The sequence below is a fragment of the Ovis canadensis genome, chromosome 14 (assembly GCF_042477335.2).
Source record: "Ovis canadensis isolate MfBH-ARS-UI-01 breed Bighorn chromosome 14, ARS-UI_OviCan_v2, whole genome shotgun sequence".
NCBI classification, from domain to species: Eukaryota; Metazoa; Chordata; class Mammalia; order Artiodactyla; family Bovidae; genus Ovis; species Ovis canadensis.
The window spans coordinates 64,029,940-64,050,105 of NC_091258.1; the positions used below are offsets into that span (position 1 = coordinate 64,029,940).

At 54.6% G+C, this 20,166-nt stretch overlaps 1 protein-coding gene across 22 annotated transcripts in view; it reads left to right on the forward strand.

Moving 5' to 3' along the window:
• POU2F2 (POU class 2 homeobox 2) overlaps positions 1-19,683 on the forward strand; it is a 30,759-nt gene extending 11,076 nt beyond the window's left edge. The window contains exons 5-16 of one of the 22 annotated variants that reach the window (XM_069550868.1): positions 723-905; positions 1,152-1,433; positions 12,658-12,763; positions 12,857-12,948; positions 14,917-15,078; positions 15,336-15,477; positions 15,560-15,708; positions 15,785-15,961; positions 17,082-17,148; positions 17,635-17,763; positions 18,453-18,654; positions 19,114-19,683. In XM_069550868.1, coding sequence (XP_069406969.1) covers positions 723-905; positions 1,152-1,433; positions 12,658-12,763; positions 12,857-12,948; positions 14,917-15,078; positions 15,336-15,477; positions 15,560-15,708; positions 15,785-15,961; positions 17,082-17,148; positions 17,635-17,763; positions 18,453-18,654; positions 19,114-19,153 — 1,731 coding nt within the window. In that variant the 3' untranslated portion in view covers positions 19,154-19,683. Of the gene's footprint in view, positions 1-722; positions 906-1,151; positions 1,434-12,657; positions 12,764-12,856; positions 12,949-14,916; positions 15,079-15,335; positions 15,478-15,559; positions 15,709-15,784; positions 15,962-17,081; positions 17,149-17,634; positions 17,764-18,452; positions 18,655-18,786; positions 18,861-19,113 lie in introns of all 22 variants that reach the window. The other 21 variants (XM_069550869.1, XM_069550887.1, XM_069550870.1 and 18 more) reach the window with 21 other exon arrangements.
• Positions 19,684-20,166: the final 483 nt, after the last annotated feature.

The window sequence follows — 20,166 nt, forward strand, 5'->3', positions numbered from 1 at the left end:
CCCACCATTGTCGGGCTTTTTGTGTAGGAGGGGAGGAAGGCAGGGACCTAGGGAGCACTGTGAGCTGGCCTGTTGTATGTGCTGGATGCAGCTGCACCTGTATGCTCCACGGAGAGATGAGGAGGGGCTCGGCCGGCTCTGGGTGGAAGCTGACAGCAGACCTGAGCCACGTCTGGCCTGCAGACACCTTTTGCTGACCTTGCCGCATTTCTGCCTTAGATTTTTACTGGCTGGGAGCAGAGTGGGGGCTGGTCAGGCCCCCCTTCAGGCAGGCGGGCACGCTCTTTCCAGCCCACTCCATCCACGCCTGCCCAAATCACCCATTTGCGCCATCTGCCTGTTTTCCATCAGCTTTGACTTTGTGACCCATATTCTAAGGCGGTGATTTTTCTTTAATACCTTAAGACCCTTTCTTCCAACAAAGTCTTGTTCCACTGGACAGACAAGAGATGTACTTTGGGCTGAAGCAGATGAGGGATATGGTACCCAGAACCGTTGGGTCCCCCAGGCATCATTTCCCATTTGACACATGGGGAACTGACCCCCAAGAGGGTAAAAGCACTCTCCGAAGGCAACCCTCTCCTGTAGGGAGTTTGGGTGCAGAGGCTAAACTGAGCGGTTAGCCAGCCCCTGCAGACCTTGCCTCCGACCCCCAGTCTGCTCCTCCCCGTGCAAGCGCTGGGCTGGCGTAGCCACACACGTGCCCTCTCTTTGGTTCGCAGGTGGGCATTCTCTCTGGCCTCCACTTAACATTCTGGGGTCCCGGACCCTGCCTCTCTCCCCCTCAGATCAAGGCTGAAGACCCCAGCGGCGACTCAGCCCCAGCAGCACCCCCGCCCCCGCAGCCGGCTCAGCCACACCTGCCCCAGGCCCAACTCATGTTGACTGGCAGCCAGCTAGCCGGGGTAAGTACCGGGGTGCACAGGGACACGGGACGGGGCGGGGGCGGGGAGGACAGGCCAGCCGCCTCCTGTCTGTTACAGGACCCACGGTGGCCTGGGGTATCCCGCCAGTCCCGCGGCCACTCTGTCCGCGCCTGCCTCTTCTGCCCGGTAACCCGCTTGGCTCCAGGCGCTAACTAACCCCTCTCTGCCTTCTCCGCTCCTCCCACGCTCCTCCTGCGGCCCCACCCCGGCCCCGCCCCCCCGCAGCTCACGGCGCTGATGCCGGCTCAGCAGCAGCTCCTCCTGCAGCAAGCGCAGGCCCAGCTCCTGGCAGCCGCCGTGCAGCAGTCCAGCGCCGCCGCCGCCGCCGCCGCCGCCTCCACCTCCTCCTCTTCTTCCTCCTCCTCCTCCTCCGCCTCCTCCTCGACCTCACAGCCCCCAGCCTCCTCCTCCTCCGGGGGAGGCGACCTGCCACCACCACAGTCTGCCAGCCAGCCCCCGGGGACCCCACAGCTTACCCTGTCCCAGCCCATCCAGCTCACAGCACAGGTAAGGGCAGCCCCCGGGGGAGCACCCTCCCCCAGCCGAGCACCCTAGACTGCAGGAGGCTGGCTGGTCCCCGGGCACCATTTACCATTCTGACCACCAGCCACCGGCCGGGCAGTCCCCCAGCAACCCTAGGAAGCCTTGGGACACGCGGCCACCCATCAGTGGGGGGCTAGACCGAGGCTCTGAGGGAGCACACCCTCCAGGTGAGGGGAGCACCTGACTTCCCGATTTCTGTGCACCTCGCTGCGGGGGCCCAGCCACCTGGGAGGCTGACACGTCATGCTCAGTTTACAGCAGAGGAAACCGGGGGTCACCTCAGTGGGCAGGACCTGTGTGTGGGTCCCGTACGAAAGGCTGAGAATCAGAATCAGTGTCCCCACATCATGTCCTCTGGCTCATCCAGTGAGACCCTCTTTCAGAAAGAGGCCCATGGGTCAGGAAATGCCACATTCTCTCTCCCCATTCTACAAACTTCTGGTCTACGTGGAATCATGCATATGAGGGGCCATATTAGCTTCTAGGCCTGCCACAAAAAGTGTCACTAATGAGGTGGCTTAAAACAACCAAAATGCATCATGTTAGACCAGAAGTCCAAAATCAAGGTGTCAGCAGAGCTGGGCTCTCTGTGAAGGCTCTCGGGGGAATCCCTCTTTGCTTCTTCCAGCTTCTGGTGGTGTGGGAAACCGCGGGCTTTCTCATAGACGGATGATTCCAGTCTCTGGCCCCGTCGTCACATGGTCGTCTTCTCTGTGCTTATCGGTCTCTGTGTCCACATTCCCCTCCTCGTAAAAGGACAGCAGTCGCTGAATCAGGGCCCACGCTAATGACCTCATTTTAACTTGATCATATCTGCAAAGACCTCGTTTCCAAACCAGGTCATAGTTACAGGAACCAGGGGTTAGAATTCCCGCCATATCTTTTTAGGGAACACAGTCCAACCATGGCAGTGGCCAATTCAACTGTTGGCAGTGGCCCACAGACTTCCCATAAGGATCCCTGACAGGAGCTGAGTAGAAGCTGGGCAGGCCTCCTCTTCTGACAGGCTGCTGTCTCCGGCGCACCCCTTCCTTCCACACCTGCCCATGTCACCCATCTGTGCTGTTTGCCTGGTTTCCATATAGCGTTTGAGTCTGTGACCCATGTTGCAGGACAGCGAAGGGCCTAGGAAGCCTTAGAACAAGGGACCCTGTTTAACTCCGCACGGCCCTGAGTTTCTCACAGTGACTGTTCCTAGGATCCTCCTCTTTCCCCGCCCCTTCCCTAGGAATCCCCTGGTGGCCTCTGCTGTCTGCACCAGGGAGCTGTCCAGCGCCCGCGAGACTGTTCCCTTGGCAGCCGTTAGCCTCTGATGGACCGGCTCCACTGCTGGCCAGCACTCTCATTTGGGGCTTAACACCAAGCGCATTTCTGCCTTCTTAGTGCTTCCTGCCACGAGGTCTGGCTCCTCAGCAACATAGAGCAATCTGGCCTCGCTGCTCTATAGTGACTTTCCCAAACAGATCGTCCCAATGCCTGGCTCGCCACTGTTGCCCCATGTAGTCTGTTGGATGCGGCCTTGGTACCAGGCACTGTGCTAATGCGACCACCTTGAATTCACAGACCCTCATCATGCCTGAGGCTCTGGGGAGGTGAAGTGACTTCTCCTGCCTCAGGTCATACCGTGAGCTCAAGGGGCATTGCCAGCCCAAGTCCAGAGCTGTAACCACATGATCTGGGGCTGCTGCCCCTCTCTGGCTCCCCTCCCTCCCTGGCCACCAGAGACCCCTGCAATTTGCCTCACAGCACACACCTCTCTTTACTGGGCAGTGCTGAGGCTCAGGGCTCCTCACTAGGCTCCTCCAATCTCTGTCCTTCTTTCTACCTGGAAGTCACCTGTATTTATCTGGTCAGCTCCTCCTCTTCCTTTAAGTCCCAGCTCAGGAGTCTGCGCCTCCAGGAAGTCTTCCATGACTTCTCTTTCTCTCGCTGGTTTGATTTTCTGCTTTCTGATCACCAAAGGCTGTGTGAAAATAGGCCCTCGAAAATCTCTGCTGAAGGAACACAGACTACAGGGAGGGCAGAGGGACAGGGCAGCCTAGTGCAGACCCAACCAGGCCATCAGCCCCAGGAGCAGCAGACGCTCCTGTTCAGCCAGTGCCTACAGGCTCTCCACAGACCCCGGGAACAGCAGGCTGACCCTCTGCCGCCCGCTGCCCTGCCCGCGCCCTGATTCTCCAGGCCTGCTCCTGCCCAGCCCTCTCCCCTCGCTCTGCCTGCCCCAGCTTCCCCCAGCTCTCATCTTCATCTGTCCCCTGCGAGTGCCAAGCTAGGCTGAGGTGGTTTCCTGGGAGTTCCATCGCCCCGCGATCTCACTTCCTCAGCAGATAAATGTTTATCCCGGGCAGCCCAGGAGCAGGGAAGCAAGCTGCCTACGCTCAGGCCGCGGTGGGCACCACGTCCTCCCGTGCTCACTGCCCCGCTGCAGTCACAGCCGGCCCGGCCCTGGCTTGACTCTCTTCCCAGCCTGTGTCTTGTGCATGCTGGGGCCATTTAACTTCTCTTGCCTGCTCAGCTCTGTCCCGCCCTCACTTCACAGATATTTCCCTTGTGTCAAGCCCTGGCAGGAAGCAGGCATGACTCACGCAGAGCCTTGTCCCTGGAGGGGCTCCCAGTCTCATAGAGAAACAGACACACCAATAAGCCACCAAGAAATGTTTGAGAAGTTCTCAGAAAGTTAAAGGGCTTCCCAGGTGGCACTAGCGGTAAAGAACCTGCCTGCCAATGCAGGAGACCTAAGAGACGCGGGTTCAATCCCTGGGTCGTCAAGACCCCATAGAGGAGGGTATGGCAACCCACTTCAGTATTCTTGCCTGGAGAATCCCATGGACAGAGGAGCCTTGTGGGCCACGGTCCATAGGGTCCCACAGAGTTGGACACAACTGAAGTGACTTAGCAGACATGCAGGCAAGAGAGTCAAGGGCATTCATAGTCCTAGCACTTTGAAATTGTATGTAAAGTACAAAGAGAAAGTCCAGCTTCTATCCCTGTAATGCCAGCTTCCAAAAAGTCATGTTGGTCAGCTTGGCAGGAACCTTCCTTGCATTTTCCTGTCTTGAACAGATGAAGAGGTGATTATAATACCATTTTACCACTAACTTTGATTTTGGCTGCACCGCATTTGTTGTGGAATCCCAGTTTCCTGACCAGGCATTGAACCTGAGCCCTTGGCGGTGAAAGCAGAGTCCTAACCACTGGGCCACCACAGAACTCCTTCTAATTTTTACACTCTGTGCGGCCAGCACTGGGCGCAGTGCCTTCTACCGAGGTGGCCTCACAGATATTTACTGAATCAGTGAGGGATGTTTTGCTGCAGCTTTTCAATCAAGGGTAGGGAATACATCTCTCCTGGGGAGTCATTCAGAATGTCTGGGGTAGGAGAGGCATTGATTGAACCTTTATATTCACTGCTAAAACATCATTTTGTCTCTGGAGAGCCCAGCGAGTTGGGGGGATGGCCCCATTCCATCTTACGGCCGCAGCAAATAGAGCTTGAGAAGATCTTTTAGGCGGGCAGGACCTAGTGAAGAAAGGTGACCGGGAGAAACCTGCTGGGAGTGGTGGGGATACAGGAAAAGGAAAGCGGTGGTGTCTGAGGGAGTCAGGGCAGGCTTCCCGGAGGAAGTGGCATCCGCACCGAGGAGGGACAAGTGGGAGTTTGCCAGGTGGATGAGTGGAGGAGGGGTTCCAGGCACGGAAAGGGCGAGTGCAAAGTGAGAGAGTAAGGCAGGCTTGGGGAGGCGGTGGGTGGACACGAATGAAGGGTGAGGAGGGAGGAGCGGTCAGCGTGGCCACAGCTCCCGCTCTAGGCAGTTAAAGAGTGAGGGGGAATATTTGGCTCAGGCCACTGAAAAGACCCAGCCTAGAACATCAGACCTGGCCCCAGGGGTCTGTCTTCCTTTTCATTCTGGGACGGGCACAGTGGATACCAGCACTTCTAGCCTTGCAGCCACCGTGCCCACCCACTGCCAAGTCATTGTCTCCTGACCCCTGAGAAGGTGGGCTCAGCCCCGCCTGGACTACATGGTGTGAGAATGAGAAGGGGAAGACCCCAGGAGGAGATGAGTCCTGCCACTAGAGAAGAGGTGGGAGAATGCCAGGTGAGCCCAGGCACCCATCTGGAGGTGTTCAGCCGTATACCCGCAGGCCCCAGAGTCCAGGAGCCAGGCCGAGGCTCGCTGGTCACTCCAGGACTCCTGGGCTGGGAATCTGTTGGGCCTTGTCTGTCCTGGAATTTTAGCATGAGGTAGCATGGAATGTTGGGCTCAGATGGTAAAGAACCTGTCTGCCAGTGGAGTCGATGCAGGTTCGATCTTCGGGTCAGGAAGATCCCCTGGAGAAGGGAATGGCAACCCACTCCAGTATTCTTGCCTGGAGAATCCCAAGGACAGAGGAGCCTGGCAGGCTACAGTCCATGGGATCACAAAGAGTCCAACACAACTTGGTGACTAACAACAACAGCATGGGATGTTATATGCAGTTGGCATGTAGGTGCTTTTCCTCCCTGTTGACTGGTGCTCTGTTCCACGGTGTGCTGCCCCAGTCGCTGCTCCACGTGGCAGGGCCAGCCTCTGGGGGATGGGGGTATACATAGAAGATCCTGTGCTAGAGACAGGCCACCTCTGTCCACCTGCAACCCCAACCTTTAGAGTTTCCCTCAGTGGAGGCGGCCGGAGGAATCACGGTCATTTATTCACTCAACTAACACTGACTGAGCTCCTGTGTATGCCAGGCTCTCATTCGTGGCCCTGAGGGGACAGCTGGGAGCAAGACAGGGGGCTGCCCTTGAGGACGTTATTATGTTCTAGTGGAGAGACAGATGGTAAACAAGTCAACAAACCAGCAAAGCAAGACGGTTTTAGCATAAGTGTAATGAAGAAAATGAAACAGGGTGCTGCCCTAGGGGGAGGAAGCCACTTTTTTTTTTTTTTTGCAGCGCTGCACAACACACTGGGTCGGGGATCGAACCCTTATTTATTTATTTTAACATCGAAAGCATTTTGTATTGGGATATAGCCGATTAACAATGTTGTGATAGTTTCAGGTGAACAGTGAAGGGACTCAGCCATACATAGACATATATCCATTCTTCCCCAAACTGCAGGAGGAAGTCACTTTCAATGGATAGTCAGGAAAAGCTTCACTGAGAAGGTGGCCTTTGAGAACCAAGGCCTGAATGAGTCAGGCATGAAGGCAGTGGAAGAGCTTGGGAAAGGGCAACAGCAGGTACAAGGGTCCTGAGGCAGAAACCAGCCTGACTTGTTCAGGACACAGAGGAAGGTGAAATGTGTGAAACAGAGTGAGTGGGAGACAAGTGGGAGGTGAGGGGCCGTGGCAGAGGCAGGCAGGACTGGCTTTTGCAGCATCTCGTAGGCAAGATCCAGGAGCTGGGAAGGTGTGCTGGGTATGATGGGAGGCAGTAGGGGGTGCTAAGCAGGTTAGGAATGTGCCCCAACTGACCCTTTACAAAGCTCCTTCAGCTGCTCTGGGTAGAATGGACTAGAAGCAAGGAGCCGAGTGGGAAGCCCTTGCAGGCATCCCTGAAGGTGATGAGGTTGGAGGTGGGGTCCAGCATGCTCTTTTGTACGGATCCTATAGGTCAAGGGTGACTCCTGGGACTCTGGCTTCAGCGACTGGGTGGTGGCGAGGTGGTTTCCTGAGCTGGGGAAGGCAGGGGAGGAACAGGGTGTTTTGGAGGGCGGGGCTGAGGAACCAGGAGTTTCACTTTGGACATGGTAGGGTTTAGAGAGTCTGTTAATCACCCAAAAGTAAAGACATCAAATAGGCCGATGGATATTAGAGGCTGAAGCTCGGTGGAAAGTCTGGGCAGGAGCTGAAAGTTGTCAGTTTCCAGGAAGAGGATGGACCCGTGGGGCTCCTGCCCTCGAGAGCCCATGGGGTGACATGAGGCGGGTGATGGGAGGGTGCAGTGCCAGCAAATGCTTGTGTTGGGGGAGTATGTTCTGGTTTTCGAGATGCTTTGATAATAATATTACTCAGGCCTCAAAACAACCCAGTGAAGAGTTAGACATTATTACTCTCATTTTATAGATGAAAGAGCGATCCAGGTGGTCCTAGTGGTAAAGAACCCACCTGCCAATGCAGGAGACGTAAGAGACACAGGTTCGATCCCTGAGTCAGGAAGATTCCCTGGAGAAGGAAATGGCAACCCACTCCAATATTCTTGCCTGGAGAATCCCATGGACAGAGGAGCCTGGTGGGCTACAGTCCATGCGGTCTCAAAAGAGTCAGATACAACTGAAGCGACTTAGCATGTATGTACACATATGTGAAAAACTGAGGCCCCAAGAGAAATGACTCAGTAAAAATGACTGCTGTTTAAGGAGAACCCCTTGAGTGAATCAGGGATCAGGCTAAATGTTCTACATGCCTTGTCTCATTTAATTCTTTAACAGCCCCATATAAGAATTATTGAGGTGTCATTTGAATAAATTGAGGCTTAAAGAGGGTAAAGAACTGCCCGTGGTCTCAGGTGTGTAAAGGACAGTCAGGTGTCTGGCTGGCTCCAGAGCCCAGGTATTCCAGGACACCTTGCATTGTTACCCCAGTCAGTACAGCCCAGAGAGAGAGCTGGTGTACCCCCAAGTCACTCAGGAATTCGCTGGTGGTGCAGTGGTTAAGGGGTCTCCCTGCTTGCTTCGAGGTAAAAGAATCTTCCTGCCAATGTAGGAGATACAGATTCGATCCCTGGGTCGGGAAGATCCCCTGGAGAAGGAAATGGCAACCCACTCCAGTATTCTTGCCAGGAAAGTCCCATGGACAGAGAAGCCTTGGGGTCTCAGAGTTGGACATGACTGAGCTGCTGTGCATGGACACACGCCAGTGGTTAGGACTACGTGCTCTCACTGCCAAGGGCCCGAGTTTGAACCCTGGTTGGAGAACTAAGATCCCACAAGCTGTGAAATGTGCCCCCACCCTAAAAAAGGAGGAAGCAGGCACAACATCCAAGACTCGAATCGCCACGGTTCTCAGATGAAAGGGACCCTTGCACCCCCCAGGTGACCTTCCCACCCACTGTGGGAACTCCCTCCATATTGTTCTGAGCAGGTGGGGGTGCAGTGTCACCCAGGGGGCCCCCAGGACGGATGCTTCCTGCCCCCCAAGTGGCCCCTTCCACTAGGCTTTCACACAGTCACTGCAGTGTACTCTACACGGCTCCCGGCCCCCATCCCTTCCTGTCCTCCACACCTGGCCCTCACTTCAGGCTCTTCATGTCCTGGCAGCACAGTGTCCAGAACAGGTTGTAATTTGCCCTATCAGGGAGGACAAGCCAGTGTAGACGTGCGTGCTGACACCTTCCCCTTGGGGTGGCTGTCGGTGTGTGTGGAGGCCAGTCTTGGGGGGCAGGGAAGTTGGCCTGTGCGGTGGAGTGAAGCGCTGCACCTGCTGGGCTCGGCCTGGTGCCTCTAGTTCCTTCTCAAGGCTGCCTCCTCCCCACCAGGTGGAACCAGCCCAGTGGGTGATTACATTGCAGTTCACCCATAGGTCATATAACCACCCTGTCTCAGTCTTTCTGCCCCCAGTCTGCGGCCAAAATCCTACCTGTGGCAAAACCCAGCCAGTTGGCACCCAGACACCTTCAGTCCTAAGATTTATCCTATGCATTCTCTGAAAATTCGTCTATCACCTATACCGCCCTGCTCTGGGGCAGGGGAGTGATCAGATGACAGCGATGAGCAAGAATGTGGCCCTTTCTTTCTCAGCTTTGATAGGCTGTGCTAGCCCTCTGTTCTGGTTTTTCTCGAAGGTTAGGGACAGAGCAGATGATCCACTAATATCCCAGCGAGGGTCTAGCAGGCATGCCTCCGCTTACTCTAACTTTTCCATGGCCTGTGTCGGTTCTAACACGCCCCTAAGTGGCTTCACAGGGCGAGCCGGTTCAGATGGCGCTAGGTTGTAGAGAAATGGCGCCCCCTACTGGCTAACCCTTGGTCTTGCGGCAGCTCACTGCTCTTCCCAGAATCTCTCTCGTTCTTTTTTCCCACATATGGATGAATGGATGTATGTATGTATTCATTTGGCTGTGCCAGGTCTTAATTGCAGCAGGCAGGATATTTAGTTGCCTCATGTGAACTCCCTGGTCAGGAAACGAAGATCCCAAAAACTGTGTGGCAGTTAAAAAAAAAAATTTGATGGAAAGTTGTGGAGGCTTTATTTTTTTGTTTGTTTTGGCTGCCATGCAGCTTGCAAGTTCTTTGCTCCTGACCAGGGATCGAACCCAGGCCCCAGCAGTGAAAGCGCAGAATGCTGGCCACCAGATTGCCAGGGAATTCCCTCTATTAATATTTAAGAACAAGAAACTGGGTTCCACAGACCATCGCAACAGGGGTCTGTGGATAGAATTCAGGGGTGAGAGTCCATGAACTTGGATGGGAAAAAATTTTGTCTCACTTTTCACTATCCTCTTACTGAAAACGTAACATTTCCTTCTGGCATGCATAAAGGCAGCGGAGCACAGTATTGGGAGGGCTTAGACTTTGCCACCTATGGAATGAACAGATATTTCCATATTCTATTACAGTTTTGCAGATCTTTTAAAATACAATTTTCAATCATTGTTTTGAAATTACAGTAGTCATTCAGCTTGTTGCTTGCTCCTATTTAGTGGGTTAACAAAGAAGCCCATTGATTACTGTTTATCACAGTGAAAAATATATTTGATGATTGTATTTTAATATAAGTGATTTGCTTTGAAGTTCTGTATATTTTACGTTGCACTTTTTTTTAAATTCTGGGAAGGAGGGTAGATTTTGGCAGATATTGAAGCATTCAAAGCACAAAAATGTGTAGAAAAAATTTTGGTAGAGGACTTCGCTGGCAGTCTAGTGGTTAGGACTTTGTGCTTCCACTGCAGGGGTCATGGGTTCGATCCCTCGTCGGGGAATTAAGAACCTGCAAGCTGTGACACTCGGCCAAAAAAAGATACGAAAAAAATTTTGGTAGGACTTATGGATAGACTGGATGGATAAGAGAGGGAGAAATCAGGGCTGATCCCCTAGTTTGTGGTCTGAGTAACGGTGGGTGGGGGACTGGTTTAGGTTCTCATGCAAGTCCTCACTGTGAGACCCACGCAAATTGCGATGCATTTCCCCATCTTTTCCCTCTCCCGGCTGATTCAGAAAGAAATCTGCAGACCTCTTTTTCAGCCTTCTGGAGATAAAGGGGGATTTCTCCTGAGAGTCACACTCCCAGAGAGATAGGAGTTAGTAAATATTTTAATTCTTATTTATTCTAATAAATAAGCTGAGAGTTATACCAAATCAGAACAATACTACTACTAAGATTATTTCTGGCCTTACTTTTTGGATTCAATTCAGTGGGCACTAAACGGGGGCTTTCCAGGCTCTACTAAGGGTGAGGTGTTTAGTCCCTCAGTCGTGTCCAACTCTTTGCAAGCCCATGGACTGTAGCCCGCCAGGTTCCTCTGTCCCAGGGATTTCCCAGGCAAAATACTGGAGTAGGTTGCCATTTCCTTCTCCAGCAGATCTTCCCGAACCAGGGATCGAATCCAGGTCTCCTACATTCCAGGCAGATTCTTTACGGCTGAGCCACCGGGCCCTTTAAGGAAAAGAGGACAGGGAGTTCTCTGGTGTCCCAGTGGCTAGGATTCCAGGCTTTCACTTCCTTGAGCCTGGGTTCATTCCCTGGTTGGGGAGCTGAGATCCCATAAGCCACACAGTGTGGCCAAAACAATAATAAATATAAAATGAAAACTACTGAAAAGTACACAGATCATAAGTATACAGCTCAATGAGACTCACAAACCGAGCACACCCATTTAACAGGCACTCAGATCAAGAAACTGAATATGGCCAGGCCTCTAGAAGCCCCTAAAGATCCCTTTTGGTCTGTGAAAGTGTTAGTGGCTCAGTTGTGTTCAACTCTTTGCGATCCCATGGACTGTAGCCTGTCAGGCTCCTCTGTCCATCAGATTCTACAGGCAAGAATACTGGAGTTGGGTGCCATTCCCTTCTCTAGGGGGTCTTCCTGACCCAGGGATCGAACCTGGGTCTCCTGCACTGCAGGCAGGTGCTATATGCTCTGAGCCACACATGCAAATGGAACTTAAAAATCCAGGCATAGCCAAGGTTGGTTCCTCCTCAGGGCTGGAGAAAAGGATTTGTTCCAGGCCTCTCTGCTTGGCTTGCAGATGACCACCTTCTCCCTGCATCTCTTCATGTCATCTTTCCTCTATCCATGTTTGTCTCTGTCTGCAAATCTCCCCAGATTATATGGGTACTAGTCATATTGGATCAGTGCCCACCCTAATGACCTCACATTAACATGATCATCTGCAAAGACTCTATTTCCAAATAACATCACCCTCTGGGGTTCTGGGGAGGTTAGGATTCCAACATATCTTTTTTTTGGGGGGGGTAAGAGGGGAACGACACAATTCAACTCATAACAATGCCAAAGAGTTTTCCTAAGTGATTGTACCAATTTAATCAGCTACTTGTTCGGTTGCTAAGTTGTGTCCAGCTCTTTGCAACTCCATGGACTGCATGCCAGGCTTCCCTGTCCTTCTCTGTCTCCTGGAGCTTGCTCAAACTCACGTCTACTGAGTTGGTGATGCCATCCAACCAGTTCAACCATCTCATCCTCTGTTGAGCCCCCTTCTCATGCCTTCAAGCTTTCCCAGCGTCTTTTCTAATGAGTCAAGTCTCTGCATCAGGTGGCCAAAGCTTCAGCTTCAGCACCAGTCCTTGCAATGAATATTCAGGGTTGATTTCCTTTAGAATTGACTGGTTTGATCTCCTTGGAGTCCAAGGGACTCTCAAGAGTCTGGTCACTGGGGGCTGGAGTATTTTAAAGCTAGTTCCAGACATGATATCATATGCCTTGGGAGTGTTTTAAAAGGAAGGAAGACTGTCTGATTTACATTTTTAAGTGATTCTATCTGTTCTGTGGGAATATAAGACAAGGCAAATATCCCACCAAGAAAGAAAAGGTAAATAGAGAGTGAGCTCTTCTGTGATGACACATGTAGGATGCTCAGGCCTCCCTGGTGCCCTCAGCTCAGGGGTGTGTCCAGCGACCCGTGCTCCATCCCTTGATGACTAGTGCCAGCCTGCCTTGTGGAGCACCACTTGGGGTTTGGGGGATGCCGAGAGAGGAAGCGGGCCAGGACTCAGGCTGTCTTTCTGTCCGCCCTCCTCCCTGCCAGGACATCCAGCAGCTCCTCCAGCTCCAGCAGCTGGTGCTTGTGCCAGGCCACCACCTCCAGCCACCTGCTCAGTTCCTGCTGCCGCAGGCCCAGCAGAGTCAGCCAGGTAAGACCCTCTACCCTGGACGGCCTCCCCCAATGCCTCCACACGACTCCCGCTGTCCCCCCTCACCCCGTGTGGTCCCTCTTGTCTCCCCAGGCCTGCTACCAACGCCAAATCTATTCCAGCTACCTCAGCAAACCCAGGGAGCTCTTCTGACCTCCCAGCCCCGGGCAGGGCTGCCCACACAGGTAACCGGTCTACTGAGTACTTCAGGGTGTGGGTGAAAGGTGTGAAGTTGGAGGAGTGAGGGTCTGCTTCCCATTTGGCACACCTGCAGCCACAGGGGCCAAGATGGGGGTCGGGAGCCCCAGGGCCCAGCGCTGTTCTGCCACTGATTTGCTGTGGGACCCTAGGCAAGCTGCTCTCTCTGTCTGAGTTGGTTTGCTCCTCCACAGAATGAGGGAAGTCAGCCAGACCAGTGGCTCTTGACCCCTGCAGGCACATGGGTTCCTTGGAGAATCTGATGGAAGATTTGAGTCTGACCTCTCACTGCCCCAAAAAGGCACAAGTGCACAAAACAAAATTTCAGGGGGTTCACAAGCCTTTAGATCACAAATGCTTCAGATCTCCTCCAGCACTCCAAGTAGGGTGGGGGGGCAGTTCCCTGAGGAAGGCGTCTGTTGGTTCATGTCCCCTTTCCAGACCAGAGACTGCAAACGGTGGCCCACACTCACTGAAAAATTGAGTTAGTTGTCAACAAAATTCCCAGATTCCCAGCTTCTTTTGACAAGGCAGAAGCTATGGGAAGGCTGCATCTGCATTCAGAGGGTACGAGCACAGGCCCCTTCCCGCATGGTGTGAGCTCTCCAGGCCGTCTCGTCCCCATGGCCTTTCTTTTAGTTTGCTGCCTGCATTCTAAACTTTGATCATGCGTGCGTGCTTAGTTGCTTCCGCCGTCTGACTCTGTGTGACGCTATGAACTATAGCCTGCCAGGCTCCTCCGTCCATGGGTTCTCCAGGCAAGAATACTGGAGTGGATTGCCATGCCCTCTTCCAGGGGATCTTCCCCACCCAGGAATAGAACTCCCTGCGTCTCCTGTGTCTTTTGCATCACAGGCAGATTCTTTGACACTGAGCCACCCGGGAAGCCCCCAGCTTTGATAATACTCTTTCGTAATTACAATTTCAAAGTTCCCTCCTACCTATTTTTCATAACAGCCCTTTCAAAAAATATATAAACTATTTCAGAAAACCTGAAAAGTTTAGATGCTAATACAGGGCTTGGCTACAACACTAGAATCCAAAATGCTCAGAAAATCAAGCTGATCTTGTAATGTGGGCACCGGAAGTCATTTGGCTGCAAAACCTGTCTTAACCTGAATTGAGGCAGTGTGTCACTTCTTTATCCCTCTTGTGTGATGTTCACCCCTTAACTGACAGCTGTTGATATGTCTGAATATAGGGTAATGCCTCGACCCTAATCGGAGGAGAGTTTACATTATCTGTGATATATGCCCCATGCAGGCTTTCTAAAACCTGAAAAATTTCTGAATTCTAAAACACATCTGGCCCCGAGGTTTTTGGATAATGGATCAAGGACTTGTGTGTCCAGCATCCCTGTACCTATCACCTGTTTAGATGTTTCATTTTTAGGGAAATGAAGCATTCCAGAGAGAACTGCTGCCTCCTTGTAAATCTCCCTAGTGTCCCTCCCTATTTTTTTTTTTAAATTTTACTTTATTTGCAGCCTAGTCATTTTAAACCTGATTCTCCCAACAACCCCGTGGGGTAGGTAGGGTAGCCATGATTGTTTCCATTCCGCGGAGGGAGAAACTGAGGCCCAGGAAGATTAAGAAATTTCCCTGAGTCCCTAGCAACTGGATAGCAGAGCCAGTCCTTGGATTTCCTGCCTGAAAGGAGGCTAAAACCGTGAACCCCTGTGGAAAGAGCCTTTGGTGGAAGGAGATGGCAGCTCCTTATGGGAGTCTGCAGGCCAGGAGGGAATGTGCAGAGAATTTCGGGCAGTGAGAGCGCCCTTGTGGGGCAGCAGAGGTCAGCTTGATTGGCCATGAGTGGGGAGGAGCCACCTGGGGCGGGTGGAGGGGAGTCTGCAGGGAGAGTCTGGATGGCAGGGAGGGAGGGAGGGGACAGAAGCCAAGGCTGAGCCCCATCCTGGTCCTCGGCCCTACATCCCACCCACCTGCCCGCCCCACCAGGCCGTGACCCGCCCCACGCTGCCCGACCCGCACCTCTCACACCCGCAGCCCCCCAAATGCTTGGAGCCACCATCCCATCCCGAGGAGCCCAGTGATCTGGAGGAGCTGGAGCAGTTCGCTCGCACCTTCAAGCAACGCCGCATTAAGCTGGGTTTCACACAGGTCTGAGGCTGCCCGCCAGGACAGGCGGCGGGACCCTCTGGTGGCGGGAGGGGTGGGGCCTCGTTATCTGGTGGGCGGAGTAGAGGGCGTGGCTAGATGGTGGCAGAGTGAGGGGCAGGGAGCGTAGGAGTCTAGTGGGCGGGGTGAAGGGGGCAGAATCATCTAATGGGTGGGGTTGGGGTGGGGTTAGATGGTGGGCGGGGCTGAGCCTTGTGCCCAGCCCTGACCGCCGTCCCTTCCCCGCCCCACCGGCCTAGGGTGATGTGGGCCTGGCCATGGGCAAGCTCTATGGCAACGACTTCAGCCAGACGACCATTTCCCGCTTCGAGGCCCTCAACCTGAGCTTCAAGAACATGTGCAAACTCAAGCCCCTCCTGGAGAAGTGGCTCAATGACGCAGGTGGGACTTGGGCTGGGGTTCCTCTACGGTCGGCGGGCCAGGGGAGGCTCCATCTCACGCCCCCATCTTCTCCCGGACACAGAGACTATGTCTGTGGACTCAAGCCTGCCCAGCCCCAACCAGCTGAGCAGCCCCAGCCTGGGTTTCGACGGGCTCCCCGGACGGAGACGCAAGAAGAGGACCAGCATCGAGACAAACGTCCGCTTCGCCTTAGAGAAGAGTTTTCTAGCGGTGAGGTCCCACCCCCCGGCGGCCCCGAGGGCTGGCTGGAGGGTGCGTCCGGGGCTGACGAGCCCTCTGTCCGCAGAACCAGAAGCCTACCTCAGAGGAGATCCTGCTGATCGCAGAGCAGCTGCACATGGAGAAGGAAGTAATCCGCGTCTGGTTCTGCAACCGGCGCCAGAAGGAGAAACGCATCAACCCCTGCAGCGCGGCCCCCATGCTGCCCAGCCCGGGCAAGCCGGCCAGCTACAGCCCCCACCTGGTACCAAGAGCCCCGCGTGGGGAGGAGGGGGTCTCCAAGCTCTGGCACACCCTCACCCCTTGGCTGGCACCTCGTGTGAAGCACAACCTGCCTGGTTGTCCACAGTGTTCCCAGAATGGGTGGAGGCAGGGAGAGCCACCCTTGGGGACAGGCTGTCACACAGCACACACTGCTCTGCTGGAGATCCAGGCACCACCGGCACACACTGGCATGGCCACACACACAACTGTCCCAAGGTGCAGCCACACGGGGACGACCCAAGGTAGAGATCCCCCCTCACGCAGATTGACCACCACTCAGACCCTGGCAGGGGTGTCAGTACAGCCCTGCTTGTGCACAGGACATCCCTTTCTCCCACCTAGAGTGGAAGGTGTGACACTACAGAGAGGGGCAAGGGGCCCAGAGGATGTGAAGGAAGGAGGGACCCTCTGAGCTGAGTCATGAGGACAAGAGAGAGTGAGCCAGCCACGTGATGGACAGGCAGAGGGATCTGTGTGCACAAAGGCCTAGAAGCCAGAGTGTGCTGAGCCCAGTTCAACAAACTCCAGTGCAGTTTAGTGTGGTTGGAGCTGGAATGTTTATGAATGAGTGTGGGGGAGGGGTGGAGGATAGGCAAGGGCCAGATACCAAGTCCAGTGCTGAAGGAGCGTTATCCTGAACCACAGGCAGTGAGGCACCCAGGATGAGTTTGGAGCCTGAGAGGGACTGGCTCACATTTACAGTGAGGCTTCTGGAATTAGGATGAGACTGGAGGCAGGGAGGCTAAGAAGGAGACTGGTGAATGGTCCCCCCAAAATCAAGCAATATAACGTCTCAACACAGTGATGCAGAGATACACCTTATGCTCCTAACCACCCGCACCCCACCATGAGCATGTGCAGAGACACGCATACTTCAGACCTGCAGTGGGACAGCATCGGAAGAGAGGCAGGGAATGACTGTCGGTGGCCTAGGATCACCTAGGGCAAATGTGGCGAAAGCTGATGGAAAGCCCCTGGCATGAGAGAGAAACAGCCTTGCAACCACAGCCCCTTTCCCCACCCTGGAGGCACAGGTGCAAGACCCACAGGGAGCACGGGGGAGCTGCCGGAAGACAGTGCCTTCTCTCCTCTCTCCCCAGGTCACACCGCAAGGGGGCGCCGGGACCCTCCCATTGTCCCAAGCTTCCAGCAGTCTGAGCACAACAGGTCAGAGGGGGCGGTGGGCAGTGACAGGGTGCTGGGAGAACGCAGGGCAGGCTCGAGCCTGAGGTCCTCAAGGGCACAGTGTCTCAGGGCATCTCTGGGCCTCAAGACGGAGCCTGGAGGTGGGGGATGGGGAAGAGGACAGACTCACCGCTAACTGCCAGAGTGGCTCAGGCTTCATCTGCTCCATAGTTTCATAGGAGAGAAGCAGGAGGCTGATAAAGGTGATGTGCCTGGGTTCTGATTCTGGCATTTAGAAACTGTGAACTCCAGGAGCAACCCTACCTCTCTGAGTCTCAGTTGTAAAACGATTGTGAATGTATCATATATACAGAAGCTACATCCACGAATATAGACATACAGAAGTGTATATGCACATACGCATATGCATGCTTTTGTACCCAAAGCCTTCCTTTGTTCCTTCCTGGGCCGCGTGCGTACTAAGTTGCTTCAGTCGTGTCCAACTCTGTGTGACCTCATGGACTGTAGCCCGCCAGGTTCCTCTGTCCATGGGATTTCCCAGGCAAGAATACTGGAGTGGGTTGCCCTGCCCTCCTCCAAGGGATCTTCCCGACCCAGAGAACGAACCGGCGTCTCTTAGGTCTCCTGCATTGGCAGGTGGGTTCTTCACCTCTAGCGCCACCTGGGAAGCCCCCTTCCTGGGGGTAGGGCATGTTTAACACCATATATAAAAATAATATAAAAACAAACGCCAAATTGTTCCCCCTCAGGTTAAGAAATAGTAAGTGGAAGTTTATAAAGTAGTAACAGTTTAAACTAGGTCTAAACTCTTTATAGTGAGTGTTGACTTCACACCCATTTTATAAGATAGATTATGTTATTTTCCCCATTTTCCAGATGAGGGAACTGAAGGCCAGAGAGGTGAAGGTACTCACCCAAGGGCACAGCTGCAATGTTGCAAAGCTGGCGATTGTTGTCCCAGGTGTCTGACCTGAGTCTGCGCTCTGCGCTCTCAGCCTCAGCTGCACCCCCCTTCCTGGCCCCTAGAGGGAGCCATAGGGGTCTGTCCTCTGGGCACCCCTGGTTCTTTGTACAAGGGGGCCCAGAGGTGAGATTCAGGGCTGGATAAGCAGGGTGTGAAAGCACTCTGGGCTCAGGGCAGAGGCCCAGTGGGTGGCTGCCGCTTGTGCTGGGATTACTGTCACTGTGGCAGAGGCTGTGGGACAAAAGGGCAAGAGGCCTAAATGTGTTCTGACTGAGGAGAGGTTGCGGGATTGGGTAGGCGTCGACCTCAGTGGAGGACGAGTGGAAGCTGAAGTCTCCATCTCTTTGTCTCTCTCTGGCAGTTACTACCTTATCCTCAGCTGTGGGGACACTCCACCCCAGCCGGACAGCTGGAGGGGGTGGGGCTGGAGGCGGGGCCGTGCCCCCCCTCAATTCCATCCCCTCTGTCACCCCCCCACCCCCGGCCACCACCAACAGCACAAATCCCAGCCCTCAAGGCAGCCACTCAGCCATCGGCTTGTCGGGCCTGAGCCCCAGCACGGGGTAAGTGGGCAACAGCAGGTAGGAGGCTGTGGGGAGAAGCAGGGTCGCTGCTGCTTCCAGGGTGGGGAGCTGCGGCTCCGATCCGGCGGGAGGGTCTCTGCCCCGCTAATGCCTCTGCTTTGCCTCTTGCAGAAGCACAATGGTGGGGTTGAGCTCCGGGCTGAGTCCAGCCCTCATGAGCAACAACCCTTTGGCCACTATCCAAGGTGCGTGCTGCCTTAGGTCACTCCCATTGTCACCAGCCCCGTCCCCCGGGGCCTGGAACCCCCCCATTGCTGCTCCAGCCATGCCGTCCTGCCCTTGCTCACTGCATCGCTCATCTCTTCATACCCATCTCACCTCTGGGGAAGGTGTGAGGGGTGCTGACGGGGTCCATGGGTCAGATGGGAGGACAGAGGGCACTGCGGGCGGGATGCTGGAAGGCACGCCCAGCCCAACCTCTCTCTCTCTCCCTCCCAGCCCTGGCCTCTGGTGGAACCCTGCCCCTTACCAGCCTTGACAGCAGCGGGAACCTGGTGCTGGGGGCGGCTGGCGCAGCCCCAGGGAGCCCAGGCCTGGTGACCTCACCGCTCTTCTTGAACCACGCTGGGCTGCCCCTGCTCAGCGCCCCGCCTGGCGTGGGCCTGGTCTCGGCAGCTGCTGCAGCCGTGGCAGCCTCCATCTCCAGCAAGTCTCCTGGCCTCTCCTCATCCTCCTCCTCGTCCTCCTCCTCGTCCTCCTCTACCTGCAGTGAGACGGCAGCACAGACCCCTGGAGGCCCAGGGGGACCCGAGGTAGGGTCCAAGCCCGAGTGAGGGCCCGCCATGCCTCCCCTCCGACTCCTCTGACCCCCCCCAGCCCCCCCCCCCCCGGCTCCGTGCCCCGCCTGGGAAGCAGGCGAGGAGGCCGGCGGTGGGGGCACCGAGGGTCCTCGGAGCAGGAGTGACAAGGGAGGAAAGACCAAAAAATTAAAAACAAAAGACCAACCAACAAACCAAAAAGAAAAAAGAAAGAAAAGAAATCAACCAACAGAAAAAAGAAAACCAAAAATAATCACAAAGAAACCAGCTGCCCCAAAGGAACCAGAAGTGAAAAACAAACAAACATTGAAAACAAAAACCAAAAAACAAACAAAAAATTCCTCACCAAACCAAACAAACCAAATACCAGTCTGGAGCCAGACCTCAGTGTGCTCACCCTCACTGCTACGACACCAAATAAGAACCCAGCCAGGGGCGGAGCAGCCTCAGCAGGGCGGACCTTACACGACCCCTGGCTGTAGGGCCAGGGCTCCCCCCTGGGGGGGGCGGGGGCCAGAGAAGGAAAAAGAGAATGTGCCAGCCTCCCAGCCTGTACCCCCAGCCCTGGGCCAGCCAAGACAGGGCACAGCCTGTGGTGGAGGGGGTGGGCTCAGAACCACCCACCAAGTATTCTTTTCCAGAAGGTGAAAGAGAAAGGGCCTGAACAACCTTACACCAAATATTCAGTAGCTTCATCCAAAGGATGTACAGAATTTTTAGCGTCGTGCTCAAC